Source organism: Numida meleagris, chromosome 8 (assembly GCF_002078875.1).
Source record: "Numida meleagris isolate 19003 breed g44 Domestic line chromosome 8, NumMel1.0, whole genome shotgun sequence".
Taxonomy (NCBI): Eukaryota; Metazoa; Chordata; class Aves; order Galliformes; family Numididae; genus Numida; species Numida meleagris.
In genome coordinates this window covers 1,168,109-1,191,871 of record NC_034416.1, presented here as the reverse complement: position 1 = coordinate 1,191,871, position 23,763 = coordinate 1,168,109, and the positions used below count along the sequence as shown (strand labels likewise).

General features: G+C 53.7%; 1 protein-coding gene across 4 annotated transcripts; it reads right to left on the bottom strand.

Annotated features, from left to right (window-relative positions):
* Nucleotides 223-22,975, bottom strand: EDA (ectodysplasin A). Of its 4 annotated transcripts, none has more exons than XM_021406286.1 (7): nucleotides 22,762-22,968; nucleotides 9,878-9,907; nucleotides 6,484-6,663; nucleotides 5,915-5,949; nucleotides 5,541-5,592; nucleotides 3,467-3,546; nucleotides 223-1,476 (listed from the first exon to the last, which is right to left on the bottom strand). In XM_021406286.1, the coding sequence occupies exons 1-7, from the start codon at nucleotides 22,910-22,912 to the stop codon at nucleotides 1,225-1,227; spliced, it is 780 nt and encodes a 259-aa protein (XP_021261961.1). In that variant the 5' UTR covers nucleotides 22,913-22,968; the 3' UTR covers nucleotides 223-1,224. The 4 variants fall into 4 exon arrangements, with proteins under 4 accessions (XP_021261961.1, XP_021261959.1, XP_021261960.1 ...); XM_021406284.1 differs by having other exon boundaries at nucleotides 3,425-3,546; nucleotides 22,762-22,965; XM_021406285.1 differs by having other exon boundaries at nucleotides 3,467-3,555; nucleotides 22,762-22,964.

Below are 23,763 nucleotides of genomic sequence, written 5' to 3'. Positions count from 1 at the left end.
CCAGAAATCGAGTTACGACTAGACCCAGCAGGGCTCGGAGCGAAGAGAAGCGGTGACTTCATGCTAGACCAGGCTTTTTAAATACACATTTTTGCTAGAGACTCCATCACCGCTCCTTGGAGCATTTTAGGTAGGAGGCTGCCAAAAGGGACGGGGTGTGGGGAGGAAGGATGAAAACCACATCTAAGAGCAGGGCAGTTGCTATTAAAACAGAAAAAATAATTTCCTGTTTGAATATTTTATTCTTAAACACGACAAACTTCTTCAGAGTGTTTTCACAAGTACTTGTGTCTGCTCTGCGTGGCTCCGGGAAGCCCGTAGAAAAGTGTTCTGGTTTGCAAAATATTAATTAAAAAGACACCAAAAATTAAAAAAAATTAAAAAAAGAAAAAAAAAAAAAAAAGCCCAACCCCCAAATGAAAACCAAACCACCGGCAGCTGTGACAGCAGCAGTGGGTGAGGGCAGCCCCCGCCGGGGCAGCGCGTCCCCCCGGGGGTAACGGCAGGAGCTGGAAGTAGCAGAGGCTCTGGAACCGGAATTGTCTTTCTCTTTGGGACTTTGTGATTTCTGGAATGCGGAGGCAGCTCTCCATGTGCTAAGCCTGCTCTGTTAAGCACCCACCTTCCCCTCCGCCGCGCTGCTCTCGCAGCCCGCTTCCCAGCTCTGGCTGAGGCACTTTGCTCTCCTTTCTCCCCCTCCTGAGGATGAACGCAAACACCGCTGACTCTTACCCAGCTCCTCTCGCGCCGCGCATCGCTCCAGTTAGAACTGAGAAGGCAGGAAACCAGAAACCCCCGCTCCTTGCTCTCATCAGCGGGCAGAAGCAGGAGCGCCAGGTAGGGCCGCCTGGCAGGGGTCTCTCCTGCTCCTGCCTGGGATGATGCTCGTGCTAGTGCAACATAAAAGCAGAGACCCACGTCACACCCAACAAGCCCCACGTGAAGATCACAGAGCAGAATATCAGTGCAGTAATACTTGAAATACTGAGACAAGGCGGACACAACAGCCTTTCTTCCTCACCACGCTTTTTCAGCTAGCTTTTTGATCCAAGTCTCCGTGCAAGTCACAGAAGACATTGTGCTTCCTGCATTCACATATAGGAATAAATAGCTCTGGATCAGTTTTCTTTATGGCCGGATTACAGAACCCCCTGAAATACTGATACGCTTATGAACAGCAGCACGGTGCAGTTCTGTGAGTATCCTCGGATGTGCCAAGTTCATCTAGGACGCTGGCGCATCTCCTAGGCGGATGGCCCCGAAGAAAGTTGTGTGCTTGCTCATGTTGATGGAGATGTCAGCGTGGACCATTTTCACAGCGATCTTCTGCCTGGCTTTGAGGAGGCAGACCCCGGCTGTGTAGCAGGTATTGAAGTTGGTCTTGCCGGTCTCAATACTCCGAGTGCATTGCAGAAAGGGTTTTTCATCTACCACCACCTCATAGCTGGCAAAATCTGTGAAGTTTATGTAGTATACCTGATGTGAAGCAGGAAGAAGAAAGATCGTTAGGCAGTGCGTTTGTGAAGCAGGAACAAGCCCACGTTCCTCTCGGTGCATACGTTATGTTCCCTCTGCTAACGATCCTCTCCTCGGCCCCCAGCCACCCACACTCACGGGAGGCTGACTTGTCCAAACGACCCTCGGGCCAACGAGACATAAGGAGACTCCGTATTTCACTTCATCCTAATACAAGCATGCAAGTGCCTGTGAATCCGAGCATCTCTATGGCTGAGCTGGGAATCCTCATGCCAGACCCTGCTGTCATAGGAAACGTACAAACCTGTGCAGGCCTAGTTACTACAATCTGAGAACAAATCTATCTGCCGCAAACAGCTTTCCATCCGACAAACAAACAAAGTTGTTAACTGAAGTCCTCTGGCACTTACCTGGCAAGTCCTGCTTTCTGGGTCCCATGAGCCTCCTTTAGTGCTGACATCAGCAATGCCCTAAGATGTACTGGGAGCTGCCTTCTTTGTAACTGGACTTGAGGTGCTCTCAAAGGCATAAGCTGTTACAGGGAAGACACTGTCCCAACCTCCACAGCTTGGAAGCAAATGACCTTATCGTATCTGTACTGATTGAACTCTTAGATCTGGGGACTGAGTCCCCAGGATTGTGCAGCTTTGCTGTAACTTAACGTCTCCCACGTATTGATTCTGAAGAACTCCAGGATGCCTGAGAAAGGCCTGCACAGAGCGAAGTCCATCCCAGGGAGCTGCTTCTTCCCAACAGAAGGAAACTACTCAGTTTGGATGCATCTGCTAGTTCTTCTTAGCCTACACTGTGTGACCACGGAAGCTGAACAAGGCCGAGTCCCCTTTTTCCTTGATGGACCACAAATGTCAACAGCTTCGGTGGCCAGCAATTAGCACAAAGCATTTGGGAAACAATCATACTTTGGCCCAAGTAGAGTTATTTTCCCTGTCACCGTCCAAACCGGGCACACAACCATTCCCACAGAAGAGCCCTGTCTATCCTGACGTCCACAGCCCATCCTGCCTCCTGCCATCCCAGTGGGGCTGCCCACTGAACGCAGCCAAACCGTGAGCAGGAGTGCAGAAATCTGCCCCACAACCTGCACTGCTTTTCAGTCCACAGCTGCCCGGACACCCCGGCTGCTGTGGAAGGGCAGAATGTGGCAGTCCATACCCCACATCAGAGGCTTGCAAGAATCCGGCAGCGCTGCATTAAATGACAGTACGCCTCCTGCTTTTTTTTTTTTTTTTTTTTTGAATGGGAAGATTATGGAAATTGTGTCTTAATTAGCTCCATCCTAAATCGTAATACAACCAATTGTTACTTTGTTCAGTTCTTCCCACATAAGCAGGTCTGTACACCCTAAACTAAACTAAAGCAGGCGCTGAGCCATCCTGCTGCACAACGAGGTTGCTGGTGCATGGCATCAGTCTGAAGCTACACACAGAAAGTGGAGGCAAAATGGAATTACCTGGGCTGCAGTGCAGCCGAGCCACCGGGGCTGGGAGTCCTACGCTTACAAAGAGTGACACAGTTGCTCAAACGTCACAAGCTGCGAGGGTTTTGGCATGACATCCCTCGTAAAGCACAGAGCCCAGCTTCCCGCTGGGGCTCTCGTTCTGCAATAAGGTTTAGATTTGCTGGCGAGTGACTGCACAGACAATGTGGAGGGGGAAAAAAAAAGGCACTGGTGGCACGTGGGATTTGGTTGGGCTTCTGTGCATGTGTCGCAGTAACTAGGCTCTTGCAGCTGGTGTCGTGGCGGAACGTGTGACCTCGCACTTCCAAACTCTAACTTCTTCCTCTGACACACATTTCCTAGAGCACGAAGTGGTTAAAAGTACATACAAGTTCTTGGCATTTGCTAGTTGTCTGGAGCCCTCTCGTGGTTCATGCAAGGCTTCCATTGGAACACAAGAATAGGAGTTAGGCCTAGGACCGTACTCACTTCTACCTGACTATAGATGAAGTATGTGCCGTCCACCAGTACCTCCAGCTCCCCACTGCGGGCATGCAGCTTAAACACCTTGGGGTTCATAGTGATGCGAGACCAGTCATTGAGGACTCCACCTGAAAGATCTCAGTATGAGAAAACGGCAGTCACTCAGTACCCGTCAGAATGAGAAGCGCGGGAGCACACAAATACAGTCACATTGCAACGTTTCATGCACAGTGGCTGACAATGGAAAAGTCAAGGGAACTCGGTGAGAAAACCCCAGAACGAAGCACCGTGCTGCGTTAGTTCTGGCTCCTTCCCATGGCCCTAGCTCTACCTGCACCATCTCCTGCTGCTGCTTGAATGGGACACCCGCTCTGCTCAGCGCACACAGGGTGAGCGAGTCACATCTCTGCTCCGTTGTGGTTACGAGTAATTCCCACCCTTGAAATGCAGCGTGTAGCCCTGCGTGCCATATGGCATTCATCCCCAGAGCTGGGTGCAAACCGACTTGTCTTCTCCTGATACAAGGAGTCTCTGGCACACAGACACCAGTGCCGGTATTTCCAAAGTATTCGCTATGTTTTCTAAACAAGGCTAGGGTGAGAACTGCAATCCCTGCCCGTATGGGAACAGGACTAAACGTGGCAAACCTGCCCGCATGAAATGGCATCACGTCACACCACATTAACCCGTGCTGGGGTCCTCAGCACAGTTTGGGGTGTGTAGATCCACCACCCACTCCTCTGTCATTAGAACCAAGGGGATAACCGACAGCATCAGCAGTCACATCCCAAGGACACACTCTGCAGTCTGCAGGTTGTATCAAACACAATCTTTCCCCTCCCAGCCTTCATCTGCTGTTCTGCTCCCTGCCCCCAGCTGCGAGCCAGCCAGGCTGTGCTTTCTGCTCTCTGTCAGCTGGACAGCATTAATGTCGGAGCGCCCGAGGAAGGCAGGCTCAGCACGGCAGATTGTTCCCGAGCAGCAGGGAAGGACAGTTACAGGGTAATTCCCACTCTTAGAGAGCAGTGTATGCTCTGTAAGCATAGAAGGGTCCCATTAATAAGGGAATAATTGCTTTTTGAATGTAAGCACGACAGCATCTTTTCCTCCGTGCTGTTGTTAGAAACAGCAGATTTCCCTTTTGCTGCTGGGAGCTTTCCCCCACCCTGCTACAGTGAACACATTCAGCTTGAAGAACACTCCCCTAATCGTGAGAAATGTCAGCTCCCTCAGCTCACGCCTGGTGAGAGATAAACCAAGCCATCCTACAGGAGCCATGGCCAGCCCTCACCATCCCACGCATGGGGCAGCGGTTGGTGAACCCATTCCTGCAGCCCTGTCCCTTTCCTGCAGCCCTGTCCAGGTCCTGAGGTCCTGAGCCCTGACCCAGCACTCTCTGGGTCCGGGCAGGGGACAAGGCAGCTCCTCTCCAGCACAGCGAGACATCGCCAGCAGAGAGGCAGCAGCTAATGAATGAGACCCAGCTGTTGGCGAAGGGAACATCAGCAGAAATCGGAGACGGGTTTGGGGAGGAAGGAAGAGAGCGAAGAAGTGCTGGTGGAAGTGAGATGGCTCAGCAGGACTTGGGTGGGCATGGACGGGTGGGGATGCTCGGGGGCTGCATGCTGTGTGCCTGCAGCACGGCAAGGCAGGAGCTGGTGCCTGTGCATCTCTGCACCCTCGCAGCTCCCACTACAGCTGTGCTTCCCCTGAAATAAATTAATGGGGAAAATGGAGAAAAACACAGGCTAATGGGGCTGAGGCGGGAAAAGGATACACTGCAGGCTTAGAACAGGAAAACAAAACAGACTGGGAAAGGAGGCTGCTGGCCAGGGGACTCAGGAAAACTGATGATTTTACCACAGGTGGGAGGAGGTCATGGTGAAGTGAGCTCTAGTGGGGCAGAAGTACTGGGAGAAGCACAGAGACAAACTGGGGGATGAGTCTGACTGCAGGAGAAATGGGAGGACACTGAGCAGGGCTGCTCAGTGGGCTTTGGGCAATGGGAATCGATCTGACATGGTCAGCCAGCACTGACCCACGTCACTGTGGTCTTAGCTCCACATATACGCCCGGGGCTGCAGGATGGGCCCAGTAAGTGCCAATAGCATGAGATCCTTACCATTCTTCACTTGGATGGCTGAGCCTTGGCCTTGCAGGTGGACCACAGCTGGCTGCAAATGAGATCACAGGGATTTAAAGTTGGTCAGAAACACCGTGTCGTTTTACAGTAACTGGACATAGCTCCACAGCTCGGAGATCATTACTGCTTTCCATGAACGCAAAAGAGCAGAGAACAGGATCAGCACCGCACAAGGAGTGAGAAGCCCAAGCCAGATTAACACAGCCTGCTCCTGAGCAATGGGAAGAGCCAGCTCAGCCAGTCCCCTTGGGGTAGCTACAATTGAGCACACTCAGGAAGGGTGGGATTTACGTGTTAGTAAACACAGCAGATAACGTTAGTAAAGCTGGTTACTGGAAAGGAGGCCAACCAACCTGGGTGTCTCGGGGGCCGGCCTTGTCCGTGGCACCTGCAAAATGCAATTTCACATCGTTGCAGAGTAAGCCTGAAGGAGCTGCAGTAACTATTCCTTTAGAGAAACCTTCTCTTACCCCATAATAAGCACGAAAGACACCTTTTTTAACAGGACACTAGCAGCTGTATGGGTACAGCTCCGGGTCAGAAAGCACAGAAATAAGGAAAGGCCTCATCCCGCTCTTTTCCAGTTGAAATCCTGCATTTCTGCCCAGCATCATCGAAGTGTCCCCACGTCATTCAACCAGTGTCCCCTGGCAAGACAAACTGCAGCACTCTGCTCCTGACAGCAGTGGCAATGGAGGCTCCGGGCTGCAAAGGCCCTGGGTGTGAGAGCCAAAGCTCTAAGAAAGAGGAGACGCTCGTGGGCACCGCTCTGCAGCGCTCAGGACCTCGTGCTGCTGCTGGCCTGCACTCAGCAACGTCTGAGAGAGAGACTGACGTCAACCAAGCTTCCCCTTGAGAGCTGTGCGAGCCGTGGGGTGACAGCCCTGGCTTCTCTGAAGTGTTTTCTAATACGAGCGCTCACCTGAGGGGCCCTGCAGCCCTGGGGGCCCCTGAGGGCCTGGTGGGCCCGGGGGGCCGGGTGGTCCCATCACAGTGGTCCCGGGAATCCCGGGGATGCCGGGAATGCCAGGTGGGCCCTGGGGCCCGGGGGGGCCTGGTGGCCCTTGGGGACCATTGGGCCCCGGAGGACCGGCCTTCTTACCTGGAAAACACAAGGCCGAGCGTTAGCACACAGGATCACAGCGTCGTTCATGTTGGAGGAGACCTCTCAGATCCCCAGCCCAACCCCAACCCACCCCGCTGTGCCCATCACCACGTCCCTCAGTGCCACATCCCCACAGTTCGGGGACACCTCTGGGGTTGACCCCGCCGCTCCCCGGGCAGCCTGTGTCCGTGCATCACCACAGGTCGTCACCTGCAGTGTAATTACACCTAAACGAGGCACACACCCCCAGGGCCACCCGAGGGATGGAGCGTCTGCCCCAGGGACGTGACTGGAGCTTTCTGATGGAAAACAGTTGCAATCTTTCCCACCTGCTGTATGCAGATGCACTATATATAAACCTTCAGCATCACCATCACACCACAGCACGCCGCCCCAGCAACGTGACCGTGCACTGCTGCATTCCAGGCTGAGGGGCTCCCCCAGAGGGCAAGGTTGGGGCCGAGCTGCAGCTCCCTGCCCGCAGGATGGGAGCACTGCCTGGGCAGCCAGCACACAGCCAACCCTAGAGGGGTCTGCAGGGGAAGCCTGACCTGCCACTTCTGGTTTTCCAGATTCCCCAAGAGAAATTAGGGTCTCGTGGCATAGTTTTTGAAGCACAATTGCATCACTGCTTTTATGCCAAAGAGTTTTGATTGCACAGCAGAGCTGTTTCATCAGCTGCTGCAACAAACTCCGGTGGAGCACAGAATCACAGTTTTTAAGGCTGTGAGGATGGGAAATAAAGACTCTTGGGAAGGTTTCTGAGTACATCTCTGTACTTGTTTCTCTATGCATTGCTGCCACGGGACAAAACCACAAGAAATTTCAGTTCACACAGAACTGGAGGGGTATAACGTGGTGCACTGTGGCTATGAGCCAGGGACGAGGGACAGCTGTGCTGCTCAGCACCTTGCAATCCCTTCTCATGTTGCTGCTCCCCCAGCAGCCTGCACACAACTCACCTCCAGCCCTGTACAGAATCCTAGGGCTAAAGGAAGCAGAATGTTACCTTCTGAAGCAGAAAACTAAGTTAAACTAGCTATGCATAATTAAAATAATATTGCGGTAACGCCGGTATCCCACGAAAATAAGGCAGGGCTTAAGGGGACAAACTGTGACCTGCAATATTTCTGCCCAGATCAGCAGCTGTGCCTTCACACCTGAGCTGGCCAGGCTCCAGGCTGCCTCTACGCCAGCAATCCTCCACCTCGGGACGGTGACAGCTCTTGGCAACGAGCAGCTCGAGTCCCAGCCCTCACCTATTTCCCCTACAGCACACAGCAAATCCCTCTCCTTCAACCCAGGCAATCCCGAGGAAGGCTCACACGTGGGGCCAGCAACGCCATGGCTGGCTCCCCTGCTTTCTTTCCCAAGGGGACACACACCACAGCTGCTTTAACCAATTTATCTCAGAATCAGGGTCTGCGGCTCAACGTGCTGCTGGTTCAGCAGCAAAAGAGACACACATCGTTCTGCGGCCGCACAGGGCCGTGCATTCTGCTCCTTTGGTTAATTTCAACTCCTCCTCCGCTGCAATGGAATCCTGCTCACGGCTGTCACAAGGCAGAAAGTGGTTCCTCAGTAAAACATAAAGCTCGATTCATCTTCCAACTGAGGAGACCACTGCCGGGAGGGCTGTGGCATAGAGCAAGCGGTGCGCCGGGAGCTCAGCACCCACAGACGTTTGCAGTTGGATACGTGGGATCGAGACACTGCTGCTTCCCCTTTCTCCCCCCCAGACTTTTTTCAGAGCCCCTCACTGGGGCAGAGCTGCTGGTGGAGGCCCTGCTCCCAGGAGCCACGCACACTGCGCAGGCAGCGTGTGTTTTCCCTAATTGCCATTTGCCAAACAATAAGCTCTCGCTCTAAAAAAAAATGAAAATAAATTAAAAAAAAATGTGACAACGCCATAACACAGAAATATTTTATGCAGCCCTACAGCTGCATGTAATACAGCGCTGCGAGATCCCTCAGCCGCTCCGGGATTGCACCAATACCGCAGTCATCGTTTGCTATTAGCTCAGCTGATTTAGCAGGGTTTAGGGTTTCGGAGTTTTGTCAGGACAAACTTTGCGAACACAAAACGTGACGCTGCTCTGGAGCACAACCAACAGCCCGAGTTTCCGAGCGCGGCAGCCATCCGCTGCGAGGCTGCATGCAAGGAGCAGGAGCAGGCTGCTGTGCTGAGCAGGGGCTGCAGCAGCTGGGCCGCTCGGTGCCGTGCAGCAGTGGGTGCAGGATCCTGGGTGCTCCATCCCCAGGCGCTGTCACAGCCCCAGCTGGGTGCAGCCCCGCGTCGGCAGCGAGCGCCGTGTGCTGCAGAGACAGCACGTCCGGGGGAGCCCCTGAGTTGCACACAGCTCGCACCTTCCTGCAGCCTGTGGGGCGCTGAGGGCTGAGGGCGCGTGCTGGGTCTGAGAAGGGCAGATGGGGGCTCTGATGGGTGCGAGGAGCAGCAAGGGGCCAATGGGCACGCTCCCCTGAAACAAAGCTGTTGCTTGTTTTGAGAACAAGTCTGCAAAGCAGCCCAGATCTTTGGATTGTGTTCTGCTGGCAAATCAGTGTTCGGCCACTGCGCGTGCCAAGGAGATGGCACCAGATACCCCACAAAGCATGGAATTGTGTGCCCAAAACGTGAGTCACTACACCTCCCTGATCTGCTTCTTGTGGAATAAGTGCACCTTGCAAACAGCTCAAGGAACACGGTGAGAAAGCCAGGCAACACCTGCAGGCCGACCCACGCTCAGCATGGGAACGTCAGACAGTACTTCTGCATCTGGTGCACAACCAGGAGCTGCAGAGCGTATTCACAGTGAATCTGGTGGGTCTGGAGGAGGCACCAAGCTGCAGCCAGAGCCACGGCAGAGCACAGGGAAGCTGGAGCTGCAGAGAGCAGGCAGCTCGCCACAGCTGGCACACGGCAGCGCAGCTGTTTGTCATGGGAACGACTTCTCTGCAATGCAATTAACTTCCCTTCACTTTTAAAGAAGACTTTAGTAAAACGTCTCCAGCCCCGCAGTGCTGCTGGGGGATGCCGCGGTGCCATGGCAATGCTGGAGGCACAGAGAGCAGCCCCATGTGCTGCATCAGCACACCATGCCCACCGCACTGGTTTTCCCATTCACACTGGTTGGAGAACTCATAGCCGGAGTGCTAACACAGGTGCACCGAGGGGTAACTGAAGTCAAATTAAATTAAAAATCAAACTTACCCTTTTTCTTGTTTTTAACTGAACTCGGACCTATAAAGAAAAAAAAGAAAAAAAAAAAAAAAAGAAAAGAAAGCCAGTAAGATTCAGTGATCGTTTCATCTTAAAAAATCCCCACTGCCACCCATAGCACTTGGCGAGAGGGTTCTCTCCAGCGCTGGAACAGAACTGGTGACAGAAGCAGTCAGCCCAGGCCGAGAGCCCCCTGCTCCGTGCGGGATGCTCCGTGCACAGCTCCCCTCCTGCTCCCAGCCCGGCTGCGGCGCTGCCCGACTTCTGCACACAGATGAGCTGCGTGTATCCGCTGAGGTCGCCAATGCAATGGGGCACATCAAGCTTTTGGACAGCAGAAATCCTGAGCCACGACACAATCCCTGCAACACGGAACCCTGCGCACAGCGCAGCTGCTGCTGGGAGGTTCCGCAGAGCCCCTTGGTGGCACAGTGAATGTCCCAGGGAGGGCAGGTTGGGACGGGAACCTGGCTCAGCTCCTGGCTGAAAGCGGGGAGCAGAGTGCTTGCAAGCCAAAACCAAACCCAAAACCAGCCCACCAAAAGCAGAGGCTCGTACCGAGCAGCTCGCTGCAACAACGGGAGCGCGGCTGCCCTGGCAAGGAGCAGAAACATTGCTAGAGAAGCTGAGAAAGGGCACAGCTTCTTGAGCACCATTTTATATATAGATGTACAAATGTATACCCTTCTGTCAGCCCAGCACAGACGAGCTGCCAGGCACCACACCTGGCGCCCACCACCACGCTGCCCACACCCGCTGAGCACCACAACTCTGTGCTCAGGGAAAGCAAACGCTGCAGGGGACAGCACCCAGAACACAAACCAGGGCGGGCAGCGAGAGGCAGCGCCGCGTATGTGTCTCTTCAGACCTCGGAGTCACGAGAGTTTATTTCATGTTATATATATCACACCATTAGCGCCATAACCAGAGTGAAAGTACAAATAGCTGCGGCGAGCCAAACACATTGGGGATGGATGGAACCAATTAGCTTCAAAGATGAATGGGAGGAATGAGAACCACATGTGACGGGGATGTTCGCAGTCTATATTACAACACACGCATCTGTTCCAGGCACGGCAGAGAGAGATGTTACGGCTGTGCAAGTGAATCTTTCGACAAACACAAAAATACTTCTGACATGAAAAAAAAACACAATATTATTAGCCCTGGGAGCTTCTGAGCCTCTGGGGTTTGCATCTGTTCATCTCCCAACAGGGAGGGATGGAGAGTTTAATTGCACAGAGCCGCGGGGTTCACGGGATGCGCCAGAAGCCAGAGCTTCGCTCGGTTTTGCTCACAGCTCCTGGGATAGCCCTGAACTGACTCGAAAACGGTCACAGTCTCTCACTGAGTTTGGGAAGCAGAGTTCCACCCCAATATCTGCTGTGCGTTCCCTCCCATGCCGCAGGGCCGGGGCACAGCGACACACGTCGGCCCAAACACATACGTGCGGAGGAAACAAACAGAATCCTTTCTGCCACGCTTCCCCCAGCACGCAAACAGCGCAGCCCCTGCACACTGCATGGCTGAACCCACACCGCCCTCTGGGCACCTGCTGCTGGGGGGAGCAGGCTGCAGGACCTTCTTTTCCCTTGCTCCCAGAGAGAACCCGGACCTTGCTGTTCTGCAGCTCCCTGCTGTAGCCTCTGCTCTTCGTGCACCGCTGCAGCGTCTGCCTGCCTCAGCCCACTGGAGAGCTGGCTGGACTGGGTGCCAGCAGCACTATGGCCACAGCACGGGGCTCTTCTGCATTTGTATTCCTGCTTGACTTCTGCTTTTCTTCCTTGTAACCCCCACTTATATCCCTCCCTGCAAGCTTTCTGCTTGTGCTCGAGGCCAAACCAAATGGAGGGAAGTTTATCCTCCCCTCCGTTTCCTTCCAGCTGAAATGGAATTGGTGCTTACGCTGCAATCCTTCCTGGAAGGAGCCCGCAGTTCTGTGGAACCCTTTGCTTCAGCTTTCCTCTGCACAGGAAGGAATGCTGATAAGAAGCTCTAGGACAGAAGAGGGGCTGCAGAGGGAAGGCCTCGAAGTACGGGATGGGGTTCACTCATACAGGATGCACAGTCCTACAAACGACCCACACACATGCAACAAAGATTGGTGCCGCATGCTGGACCTCCTCCATACAGAGGTGAGTTTAAATGAGAATGTTTTCCCAGCCAGGTTCCTGCCCAAAGGTAACCAAGCTGGAAACGAGGAGGCTATTCCTAACCTCCAGGAGGAGCAGCATGGGTCTGGAGGGGTCTGCTGGCTTGGTGTGAGCCCTCAGCCCCAGAGGGCATGGCCAGGAAGGCTCAACAATTCATCACTCCTTTTGGAGAGACCTTCCCTATGGGTATTGCAAGCTGTAAGCACAGAACACGAAGCAGGCTGCTAACCTGGCTCGAAGCACTGAAACCAGCTTCCTGAGCTGCTTCTACTGCTCACAATCTCCTTCATCATCCCCAACCCAAACACGACCCCCACCCTGCAGAGGGTTGGCACAGCGGGGCAAACACGGGAAGGGCTCAGGGGCAGAGCCAAGCGCTTCTTCCAGAGTAATCCCTGCAGCCAGTTCTCAGAGCCAAGGGAGGGATTTGCAGCAGGTGAGCTGCTGCTGCGCAAGGCAGCACCTGTGGCTGTGTAAAGGGCACTGCAGTGCTGCAGGGATGGGGCCGGCCCCAACATCTGCTGCGTAACCACCACGGGCTGCAGAGAAACCAGATGGTGATGCAACCCGAGGATATTACACATGACATGTTTTCGCTTATGAAGATTAAGAGAGTTTACTTTTTTCCCCCTTGATTTTACTTTCTGCATGCTCCACGCTGCTCTGATTTGCTATAAATACAAAAATATCCCAAACTCCTTTAGGACATGTGCAGATATAAATAGCATATTTAAGAAAAAAAAAAAACCCACAAAAACAACCTGCGTTCACTTATTAGTTGTGTGTGTGGATTAACGAGAAATAGCTTAAATTCCTTCAGAACGGTTCAAACTGGTTTTACGGACGGGAACAGATCTTTGTCATTACGCTGATTTTAAAACCTGCAAAAGGCCGAGCACTGCAGAGAGCTGTCAAACAAAGCACGGCCCCAGGGAGGGCTGCTGAGCTTCGTCAGGTCCCCACTGCCAGGAGCAGGGCTGTCAGGGAGCACCACGGCCACAGGCAGAGCCAGACCCCGAATGCAGCCATTCCTGAGCCGGCAGCATCTTCCAGACACGTCGCTTCACTTGCAGCACAGTTGCACGCTGAAGATGAGAGCAGAAGCGGGAGCTCGATGCGACTTATCCAGCAGGCATTTTCCCAACGTCGTGGGCTCACAAAAAACCTGCAGCCTGTTGTTTGAAGCGGGAGCTTCTGGTTGTGGCTGCAAGAAGAATGCCAGGTTTAACAACCGCCGCTCTCAACAGCGATGGGAATTTGTGCGAAGCACTTTTCCGAACCCTGTTAGCCATCTGGTTTAACAAAGAGACCGTGTGCTGGATCTGAGGGAGCTCTGAATGCTGCCCGACTCCACCAGCGGCCCCTGGAGAAGAGAGGGAGGATCTCAGGGGAGATTTAGGTTAGATATCAGGAGGAAGTTTGAGGTGGTGACGCACTGGAACAGGTTGCCCAGGGAGGTTGTGGATGCCCCGTCCCTGGAGGCATTCAAGGCCAGGCTGGACGTTGCTCTGGGCAGCCTGGTTTGGTGGTGGGCGACCCTGCACTCAGCAGGAGGTTGGAACTCGATGATCTTTGAGGTCCTTTTCAACCCAGGCCATTCTGTGGCTTGCAGCGCCCACCTGGCCACGGCGGGGAAACCATCAGCAGCGAAGCGGCTGAAAGACATACTGATGGCAGTCACAGAGATGTCCTTCTGCCACTCGAGGCGTCCCAAAGACAAGGCCGTGGCAGTCGGTATAACCTTACCAGGGTGGGCACTGTCATCTTTCACAGCGGGGAAGACCAGAAGGAACCATGACGATGACCAAAGTTTAACAAAGTCCTGCCCAGTAGCCTCCCATTGAGCCCCGTATCCCTGCTTGAGTAATACAGGGGGAGCGGGGAAGAGACGAAGAAAAGCTCAAGTGTTGCTTCAGAGATGAAGATTTCAAGCAATGATGAATCCAGGACATGCTTTGATACGTTGTCTCAATGGGTGAGATCAGAAGGCCCCGTTCAAGCTCCACAACTCCATCATGTCGTTAGCAGGATGGGCGCAGTGCTGGTTCTCAGGGCTATGAGATACGTGGGGCTCCTCATTTCTAAGTGCGGCGTTATTAATGCCAGACTACGGCGGAGCTGGGGAAAGAAGGATGTTAGCTCCCAACACATGCTTAATCCAGAACACGTGGGTTTGGGGAGGTTCTGAACCAACATGTTTTCAACATTTTCAGGAAATTTGGCCTAGCCAGATGAAAGCTTCTTGGACTCTACTGAAATATCAGCGATGCAAACACTGAAGCAGGATGAATTTTCCCCTTCCCCTAAAAAGAAAGCACTTCTGCACCAACTCCAAAGAGCGAGGCAGCGGCTCCCGAGGAGCAGCTCTTCTTTGCTATTATCACTCCAGAAAATAGGATGAATTATAGATGTAGGAAAATATCCAAGACGTAAAACATCTCATGAGCTGCTCCAAACGTCTGGTATGCTTTGGCAGAGTGGGTTTTGGGGGTGGGAAGAGGAAGGGCGGTCTCCTGCTGAGCGCGGAGGAAAGATGCTGTCAGCGATAGCAGGAGGAAGGGGTGAACCCAAGCGAGGGATGGGATGTCCCAGGTACAAGGCCTGGAGTAATTTCAGTACATCCAAATATACCGAATATATTACAGAACGGAAAGGGGAGCTCACTGTACAAAGTGGGGGAGAAGGATGAAATTGTGCTGTTTGATGTACCAGCTTGCAAGGCAGAGCCCTGGGCCATGCAGTGATTCTCAGCCACCATTGTTGCCTCTCTCTCTGCTTTTGTTCCAATTATTTTTTTAAACTCTTCCAAGCTCATGCATGGCCACAGTCACCCTTAATTGTCCTGCTCTCCTTCTTCCTTTGAGATGCTCCACGATGGCCTCCCACACACCATAGAACCTATGGCAACCTATTCAAAATTCTATTCTATCCTATGTCCCACACTTCAGGGGTCTTTGCTTACAAAACAGTGACACTCCCAGCTCACTCTGGAGCTACACGCTGCTGAGCACCCGGCCCTGGTTTGGTCCCAGGTCAGAGCTGCCGTGGTTCTGACCCCCCACCCCTGTGCTGAACTGAACTAACACTCAAAACCAATTTCCCCAAGATGATGAGGATTTTTGCAGCTCTCCGTGCTCTTTCGAGACACTCCCTCGGCTCCATCCACTTTTGAGGCTATTCTTCATCTCCCTAGAGGACTTTTCCCACATCTCCACATGTCTCCAAGGGAAGTATCCCACCCTGAGGTCTCCCCTGACACTTCTGGGTCACCGTGTCCTTGGCCACAAGGCTCTGAGAAGAGCTTTGCACCAACGCCAAAGGCTGAAGATCATTTATCTGCTGGTGAATTCGGTACAAGAGCGGCTTTCTGCTGCCTCGCCGCTCTCCTCTGAGCAATCTGTCAGGGGACAAACCCACACCCATGTGCCATCCAGATGATCGTTCTGCTCCAGGAGCCCCACGGGTAGCAGCCTGCTCCCTCCCTGCTGCTCTGAGCCCACGCACCCCTCTGGGAGCAGCCCCAGCTCCTCGCTGCTGCTCTTGTGCTCCCTGGAGCCGCACAGCAGCCCAGCAGCAGCGCTCCTCCTCAGATCGCCTCGGGCTGCCTGACAGCTCAGCACCTCGCAGGTTTGTTGCTGTCACCATTGTTTTTCTCCCCTACTTCAGAGAGATTTCTGCCTGCTTTGACAATTAAGAAAGCAGGGCTCTTCACAATGGGAATAACTTGGTCAAGCTCATGAGTGAAAGGCAAGAATGCAGAGATGCTGGCTAACAGAGTCAGGCAGCTGTGATGCACTTTACAATGGTCTTTAATCAGATTAAAGGGAAAAAACCCATCAGTCAGAGCCTTTCAACTGATCCGGACCGAAGTGGGAGCACGACAGGCAGACCCAAGAGAGCAGCAGGCACAGCCTGGGTCCCATCTCCAGGTGGACGTACCCTGTGCAGCAACAGCCCCAGCAGGCAGCTCCCAACTGTCCCTTCTGGTCACGGTGACCCACCAAGCGCTTCGTGTCAGCTCTCGGAACCAGGCCCAGCCAACAGCTGAAACTCCAAGGTTTCATCACACCAGAGGTTCTTGTTCTCATCGCTGCCTCGAAAAGCTGAAAAACTTCAGCAAACTGAAATGAAATCCCTCCGTGTTGGAGGATTCGAGGCAAGAGGGGCCCAGGGCCAGCTGGGAAGAGCCGAGGTGGCAGCGGGCTGTGCCTGTGCTGTAGGTGCACTCACAGCTGCAGGGCTGAGCCCGTCCCCCCCAGCCAGGTGTGAGCACATCGTGGTGCAAATGCACCCACGAGCAAAGGCACCGTCCTGCTCCCAACCAGCAGAGCCACCGCTGCTGGCAGAATATCGCCGCGCCGACTTCTCCAACGAACACAAAACCAATCACACATAAATCTCCTTCCTTCGTAGCTCGGCTCCCACATAATCAGTCCCAGCCAAGTTCCCGGGGCTCGCACCAGAACCTGCGGCCGTCAGATTTCATTTTTCCTCACTCTCGCTGGCTATGGAAGAATACGATGTGCTTTTGTTTCCCTTCGGGCGCCGCGGGTGGATTCCAAGAGCTGGATCTTTGCAGCAGAGCTGACAAACAGCATTACTATTTCCAATTCGAGTATCTCACGGCTGGTTTTTGGCTTGCTGGCCGGCCTCGCAACGCTTGTTTTCTACACACCGCTGCAGCCTATTGCTTACTTTATCAATACCACATATTTGAATCCAACTATTTAAAGCGTAGTATTACAGCTGTGTTTTTATTTTGTTTGTTTTATTCGGTTGTTGCTTAACGCAAAACATTCTGACATTTTAAGTCACATCCCACTAAGATAAACAAGGAACATGTGTCCCGAATTCCAGCAGAAGCGATTCCCCAGCGGTGCCGCGGCAAGGTTGGAGCCGAGCGGATGGAAGATGCTCAGGAATGGGTCATTTCCAATGCACGCTTCCCCACGACAGCCAGCCCCGAGGAACCCAGCGCAGGTGGGAGGAAGCCCGCTCAGCTCTCCCCTCTCTGCACGTGGTTCTCCTTCCTCCCGTCTGCAATTTAATCGCGGCACAAAGCTCCGCAGCGTTCAGCGCTGTTCCGATCTGACGGTTTGATGACGCGGAGCCGCACGGGCTCCGTCGCCGAGCATAAATGTGTGCGTGCGCACGCGGGCTCGCATTTGGAGGAATCTGAAAAGGAGCCGAAAGAAACCCAAGGGAGAGACAGAGACCACTTCTTCTGGGAAGCCCGCGCCTTTTGCACGAGCCCACTGACAGTGTTCCAACCCAGCACAGCGCTGCCCGGCTCTGCCAGCCCCAGCCCATCCATTCGTTCACTGCAGACAGAAGAGTGAGCACTGAACCGAGTCCTGCTCGCATTAACAGCGTCGGCTAGGAACCCACCAATGTTGCTATACATCACGGCTAACAAAGCCCTCATGAAAACATGGAATTGTCGTGCCTCATTCACAACGTTTTCCCCAAAGAGCTTCTCGCTGGTGCTGTTCTGCAGCTTTGTGCAGCTTTTCCTTTTTTATGGCGAATGTATCTGGTCTCGTATAACTGAGCGGGTTTTTAACGAGCACACAGACAGGCCACAACTGAAGGCAGCTCCACAGTTCCGTCGCCAGAGCTGCAGCTCTGCATTTGGCTATTCAGTCCTGCCCTGGCTGCCACGGACTGAAAATAAATGTATTCAAGGAATCACAGAACGGCTCGGGCTGGAAGGGACCTCAAGGATCAGCAAGTGCCAACCCTCTGCCTCTGCAGAGCTGCCAGCTGCTAGATCAAGTACTGAGTCACCAGATGACATACTGTTCTGCCCCAAATCTGCAGAAGGCAGAGCGTGCAGTCACCAAGCAGGACCCTGAGCTGCATCCCTGGCTGTTTGGAGAGGTCTGCACCCGACAGCCAGCTCTTCCAGCAGCACAGCTCAGCAGCCAGATGGACCACAGCGTGTGCTGAGCACCATCCGCAGGCAGAGCGCTGCGGGGCCGCGGCCAGAGAGCAGTGCGTGCACAGAAATCAAAGCTCAGCTGCAAATACTTCCGCACGACAGACAATGGAGCCTCTCGCACACTGTGGGAAAGGAATCACCAGCCACCAGTCCAAGTTAGCGTTTACAGTGCCTGGTACGTGGCATCCACGGTCCAGATGCACACAGAGCTCAGACGCAATCGCATTCCTGCCCTGCTCTAACATCTGTTCTCCTCTCATTAGCCCGGGCCATGCTTTGTAACAGAAGAAACTGAGATTCTCAAACGTCAGCATTTGACCAGAGGCGTTATGAAAAGCCCCAGCTTTCACAAGTGGAGTTCATATGGAGTCACCAATTACTTCTAATGATATTGGTCCCTGCTCAACACGCAGCTATAAAAGAAGTTTAAAAGTTTAATTCAAGCTCCAGCTCAGCCTGCAGCAGCAGCACACGGCGCTGGGTTAGCCCTGAGGATCCAGCAGGACAAGACTGAAACCCGTCCAAAAGCTGAATCAGCACAAGGACCCGCAAGCACAGCCTGGATGGAGTCTTGAATTCTCTTGCCAGCCTTCCAAGTTTCATCTGCATCTCGGAATCCTTCCATGGTGTCCTCCCACCTTACCCAAACCGGACAGGAGACGAACAGGGAGACCAGAGCAGGAGGACAGACACACACACGTACACACAGGGAGCCGCATGGATGAACTATCAGCAGCACTCCATCAAGGCTTTTAGGAATATTGAGGAAGCAGGGCTTCTTTCAGAACAGAGCAGCTCACAACTGGAAGGGACGCTATCGCGGTAGCCACACACCACTGGAGTTCGGTGAGCAATTCCGGGCTCCATTGGTTTGCAGACCCCGGTCCCTCCTTGCTGGCCAACGCAGTACACCCTCACCCAAACACCACCGACACATGCTGCTGGAATGCACCTCCCTGCTGCAGAAAGGGATTCGAAGCCCTTCGAGCTGCAGTAACATCGAGGCTTGAGCTGCAGTGCTAACATCTCTGCTCTGCCAGAGTCACACGGAGCATCCCTGAGATGACGCCTCTGCTGCTGGGCGGGCAGGGCCGCCTATGGGTACCCAAGGCAGGCTTCAGCAAAAACCATTAGCGGAGACTGCGGTGGATTTGGCCTCAAAGCAGTTTCAGAATTAATGAGTAATTTCAGAACTCCAAGCAGTCCGAGCTGAGGATGAGCTAAAAACGTTTCCACTGTCTGCGCTGCCTGACACATCACACCTGGAGCGAGAGGAGCCCCTGGACGCAGCTTCCACCTCCGCCTGTTTCCACAACGGGTCGGTGTTTGTCACTGCTGTAAGAGAGCTGAGAACCACCACCTGGACATCACTCTGAATGTTCCAGCAGCTGCTCAGCTTCTCTGGATTTGTGTCTGTGGAAACAGCAGTTAGAAGCCAGCACAGACACCAGGCCGTGGTCTACAGTCAGTTTATTGCATTGGTAGCCACGAATGCTCCTGGCAGGGCAGTGCATGAGCTGCTGTGTGAGCTATACAGGTAGCACATCTCACTACAACAAGCACAGGTATATCACAGGCAGGGGCTGTAATGGAGCTGTAGGCTGAGTTTTAACAGTGGTAATAGAAAGTACTGACAGTGTCAGCACGGGGAAGCAACGGTCCTTGCACGTGAGGACTCAGACATCTGCTCTGGCATATCTTAACTCCTCCCTCCTCCCAGTCCAGGGGAAATCACAGAGAAGTTCAGGGGGAAAGCAGAGAAGAGCAAGTGCATTCCGGTGAGCCCTTCTTCTGGGACCGTCTCCTCCACTCCAGTATCCAGGAAATGCTCTTTATTTATGCAGTGCTCATCACCATGGTTTCCGAGCACAATAAAGCCCTATCGCCCTTCATACATCTGCGTTTCTGAGAATCCCTGGGCTGCAGGGAATTGCACGGGGCCGGCACAAAGGAACCGATTGTTCCGGGCTCTGGAGTCGGAGGGCTGGATCTTCTCCTTCCATCGGAGAGCAAGCGAGCAGGAAAAGTCCCTTTGTGACCTCTGCACAACAGAGCACCGTGCACCAGCCCGCGCCGTGCAGCGCCGGGCGCGAGGGCAGCAGCCAAAGGAGTGCGTTTTTGTTCCAGCAAAACCCATCGGCAGCACTGAAACCAATGAGCACTCATCGAGGACTTTCCCCGGCGGTGGGGCTGCCAAAGCAGTAGGAACCAAAGTGTTGGCAGCTAAGGAGCGCCGCCTGCCCCAGCTGCCGTGCTCCCCATCAAAGAGCGGGCAACAATCAGTTGTGTTTCTCACCAAGCGCCCTAGGAACAAACCTAGGAAGGGGAAAAAACAAAAAGAAAGGCCAACCCCAAACCAAGAAGCGCAAACCAACCAAACCAGGAAAGCAGCACCGCAGGGATCGCGCTGGGAACAGAGATGAAAGTAGGAGAAAAAGAAACTGGTTTTTTGTTTGTTTTTTTTTTTTAAACAATGTTTTTTAAGGAGTCCTATTGACATCTGCTTTGTAAATGTTCTGTCATTATTTATAACCTCAAGAGCACGGAATTGTCTCTGTAGTTACAACCATGCTACTCCCATATTCTGGCTTTGTTAGCAAAGAGCCAGCAGCGTTTTTACTGCAGCTCTGGGAATAGAGATCTAACATTTCATACACAGTTTATTTAAAAGTGGACTAATTTAACATTCTTCATGGTTCCTTTTAGCACAACTGTTGCTAATTACCAGCTCCAGAATGATTTGTCCATCTGGGAGCTGCAGCGGTTCCACGGCAGCATAAATACAGCGAGACAGCAAGGATGGAGGGGAAAGGAGGAGAGGAGACGTCGCAGAGGGACGATGTGGAGCGGGCTGAGGCAGGTGGAGTCGGTACCACGGGCACTGAGAGAAGAGCAGCGGGCTCCTGGAAGAGCTGAGAGAAGTGGCTGCAGCTCAGAGCAGCGTGAGAGATGCTTTTGGTGGCACATGGAGGAAACCCGACCTGGGCTCAGTGGGATGGGCACCGGGCTCATGGCACTACAAGGCAGACTCCTCCCTAATCCTCCTCCTCCTCCTCCCCCCAGGACACGATCCTGGCTTTGTTTGGGCGCTTCCAAGGGACCAACCAAAATTAAGTCAACGCGCTCATCAGCCGCGAGCATCCCAAGCTCCCGAGCATCCCAAGCTCCCGCCCTGAGGAGGGGATGGGACCAGCTCCGACCCCTCCTCCAAACACCCCGCTCGCTGCCAAAGGCTTGAGAGCTCATTTTCCCAAAGAACAACTTTTAGGAAAGGAGCCACATCCTTGTTGCAGCGTCGCATCCCGTGTTTCCATCTCCCAGCCCAGCGCGGTGCTGGTGCAGTGGCTGCCTGCCACCCGGCCCAGCACATCGGGCTGCACGTGGGAAGGGGCTCCAGTCAATTCCGGACCAATATTCTCAAGGCCTCAAGTGGAAGGCACACTTCCCTCCTCCTGCCATCTGCAGTGCATCCACTGTTATCTTCTGGGGGTTCTTTGGAGACCATAGGTTTGTCCAGCTTCGCAAAACTCCTGAAGAAAACGGTGCTACCGACGCCATGTCAGCACCGTTTGCTTGTACATACATTGCTAAATGAGTCATTTTCCTTCTGTGAAAAACAGATTCCCGCACGCAAACCTAAAACAAAGCCCAGGAATCACATGGGGTAGAATGCTATTTTGTTTGTTTATTGACTTTACGGCAGTTACCAGAACAGCCCCTTCCCTGACAGCTGACGCTCGTTAAATACCTCTCTACCCAATAAAACCGTGATAGCCAAACACTGGGTAACCGCTCGCCAACGTAACCCCTCCCGCTAAGCTCACCAGGACGCAAGCCATCACCGCGGCAATTTCGCCCATCCCCATCACCTCCCGCGGTCAAAAAATAACTTCAGAACAGGCACGGTGGGAACGCGCCGTGCTGCCAGGACGGCCGAGCCCTGCAGCACGCGGAGCCCAGCGCGCACGGGGAGGCTGCGGCAGCGCTCCGTGGAGGGGCACGCTGCCCCTTCGGCACGGCAGCCAGGGAAAAGCCCCCGCCGGCCCGCTGCCTTTCAGCGGCTCCTGCTCGGCGCACGGCTCTGCGCACATCTGTCGGCGTGAAGCCGGCGTTCTGACAGCCTCGTGGACCAGACTCATCCCCCCCAAACATCTGCTGACAGCGCGCAGCTCCCGGAGAGGGGAAGCTTGTTTCTCGGACACGCGGCTGCTCCCGCCTCGCCCCACACCCCGTGCACCAGCCCAGCTCCGCCGCAGATGGCAGGAACGGGCTCCACCGCCCATGGCTTCCCAGGTCACCCATTAAAGGCGTGCTTTCAAAGGCAAACGTACGCTTTGAAGCCACCTGAGATCCTCCGGCGCACTTGAAACCCTACGAGAGCACAGCTGACATTCTGTGGTGCAGATGGTCACTTGATAGACTGCGAAGAGCTGCCTGATGATCTACAGCTAACAGACGAACAGAGCAACAAACACAGGTGTACAAGCACAAACAGTTACCTGCAGCGAGCACAGAGCCTCCGTGTTGTGGAAAAATTAAGGACAAGGTTACCCAGTAGCACGACTTTGCACAAGTTCCCTAGGCCTACGGACGTAGAAATAAGGACTGCTGGAATTAACACCCTGGAAGGCAATCAAAATCATACAGAAACTATTCCACACCACAAATGCTGTTTGTTTTTTTCCTTTGCAAACACGATTCTGCATATAACCATGATCAGAAGAAGAGGCCCTTCTTCTGCTCGCCGCTACGGAGATGACAAGGAACTCAGCAGGACTCACCATCTGGCCCCTCGCTGCCCTTACTCCTCTTGTTCCGGCGGACACGTCTCCCTTCTCCAACGTGCAGCTTCTCTTCGGGGTGAAAGAAGTTCAGCAAGGCCAGCTGCAAGACAAGGACAAGGTTAAGGCTGCTGGGGCAGAGCCCAGCCATCCAGCCAGGAGGGTACCTGGACACACAGCGCAAGGCAGAGGATGAAGTATGGGCATTTCCCAACCGGGCTGAGCCGCACCAGAAGAGTTATTTCTGTTCTCTATTTGGTAATCCAGTAAAAACCACCTTGCTGCCCGCAGCCAGCGCACAGATCATGGAGGGTTGAGCTGGAAATAAGCAAAAGCCCCAAACGCTGATGCAATCACTTTTCATTATCCTCTGCAAAACTTGCTCAATCCTGGAGCTCTCCCCAGTATCGCTCACTGCCAGTAAGTTTTCCTCTCTCGAGCTCCCTTCTGTAAGCCTCATTAGCTACTGAGATTCAGAGGTCTTCAGGGACCATTAAATCCCATTCAGCATACCACATCATTAACACTTTAAACCTAGAGCAAGTACGTCGTTACAACACGACCTTGGCCAAGAGGGAAACATTTCTCCGCAGCGACCTCGTATTGGTGGAGAGCACTCGCTGCCCTCCGAACCCCGTGATGGTGACCAGCGCACAGCCCAGCCTAGGAGCTGCCTGGCAGCACAGCTGTGGCAGCAGCCCATTGCTGGGGGCATCCCCTCACGTCCTCCTGCTCCATAAAACAGGAGACTGCATGGCAGACACCCCCTTCTGCCCACGCTGCACCCGCTGCTGACCTGGATGGGGTTTTCTTCCTCGCACTGAAAGAACCTGGTTGCATCTACTGATCCATGAAGGCACACCCACATCAAATGCACACGTGCCCATCTAAGGAAGGAACGAAGAGGCTTCAAAAAGCAGCACCAAAGGTGATCAGCGCAGAGAACAAAACCCAGGTCATCAAAAGCGGCCTTTAAATAGCAGGGAGGAACCAACCCCTTCC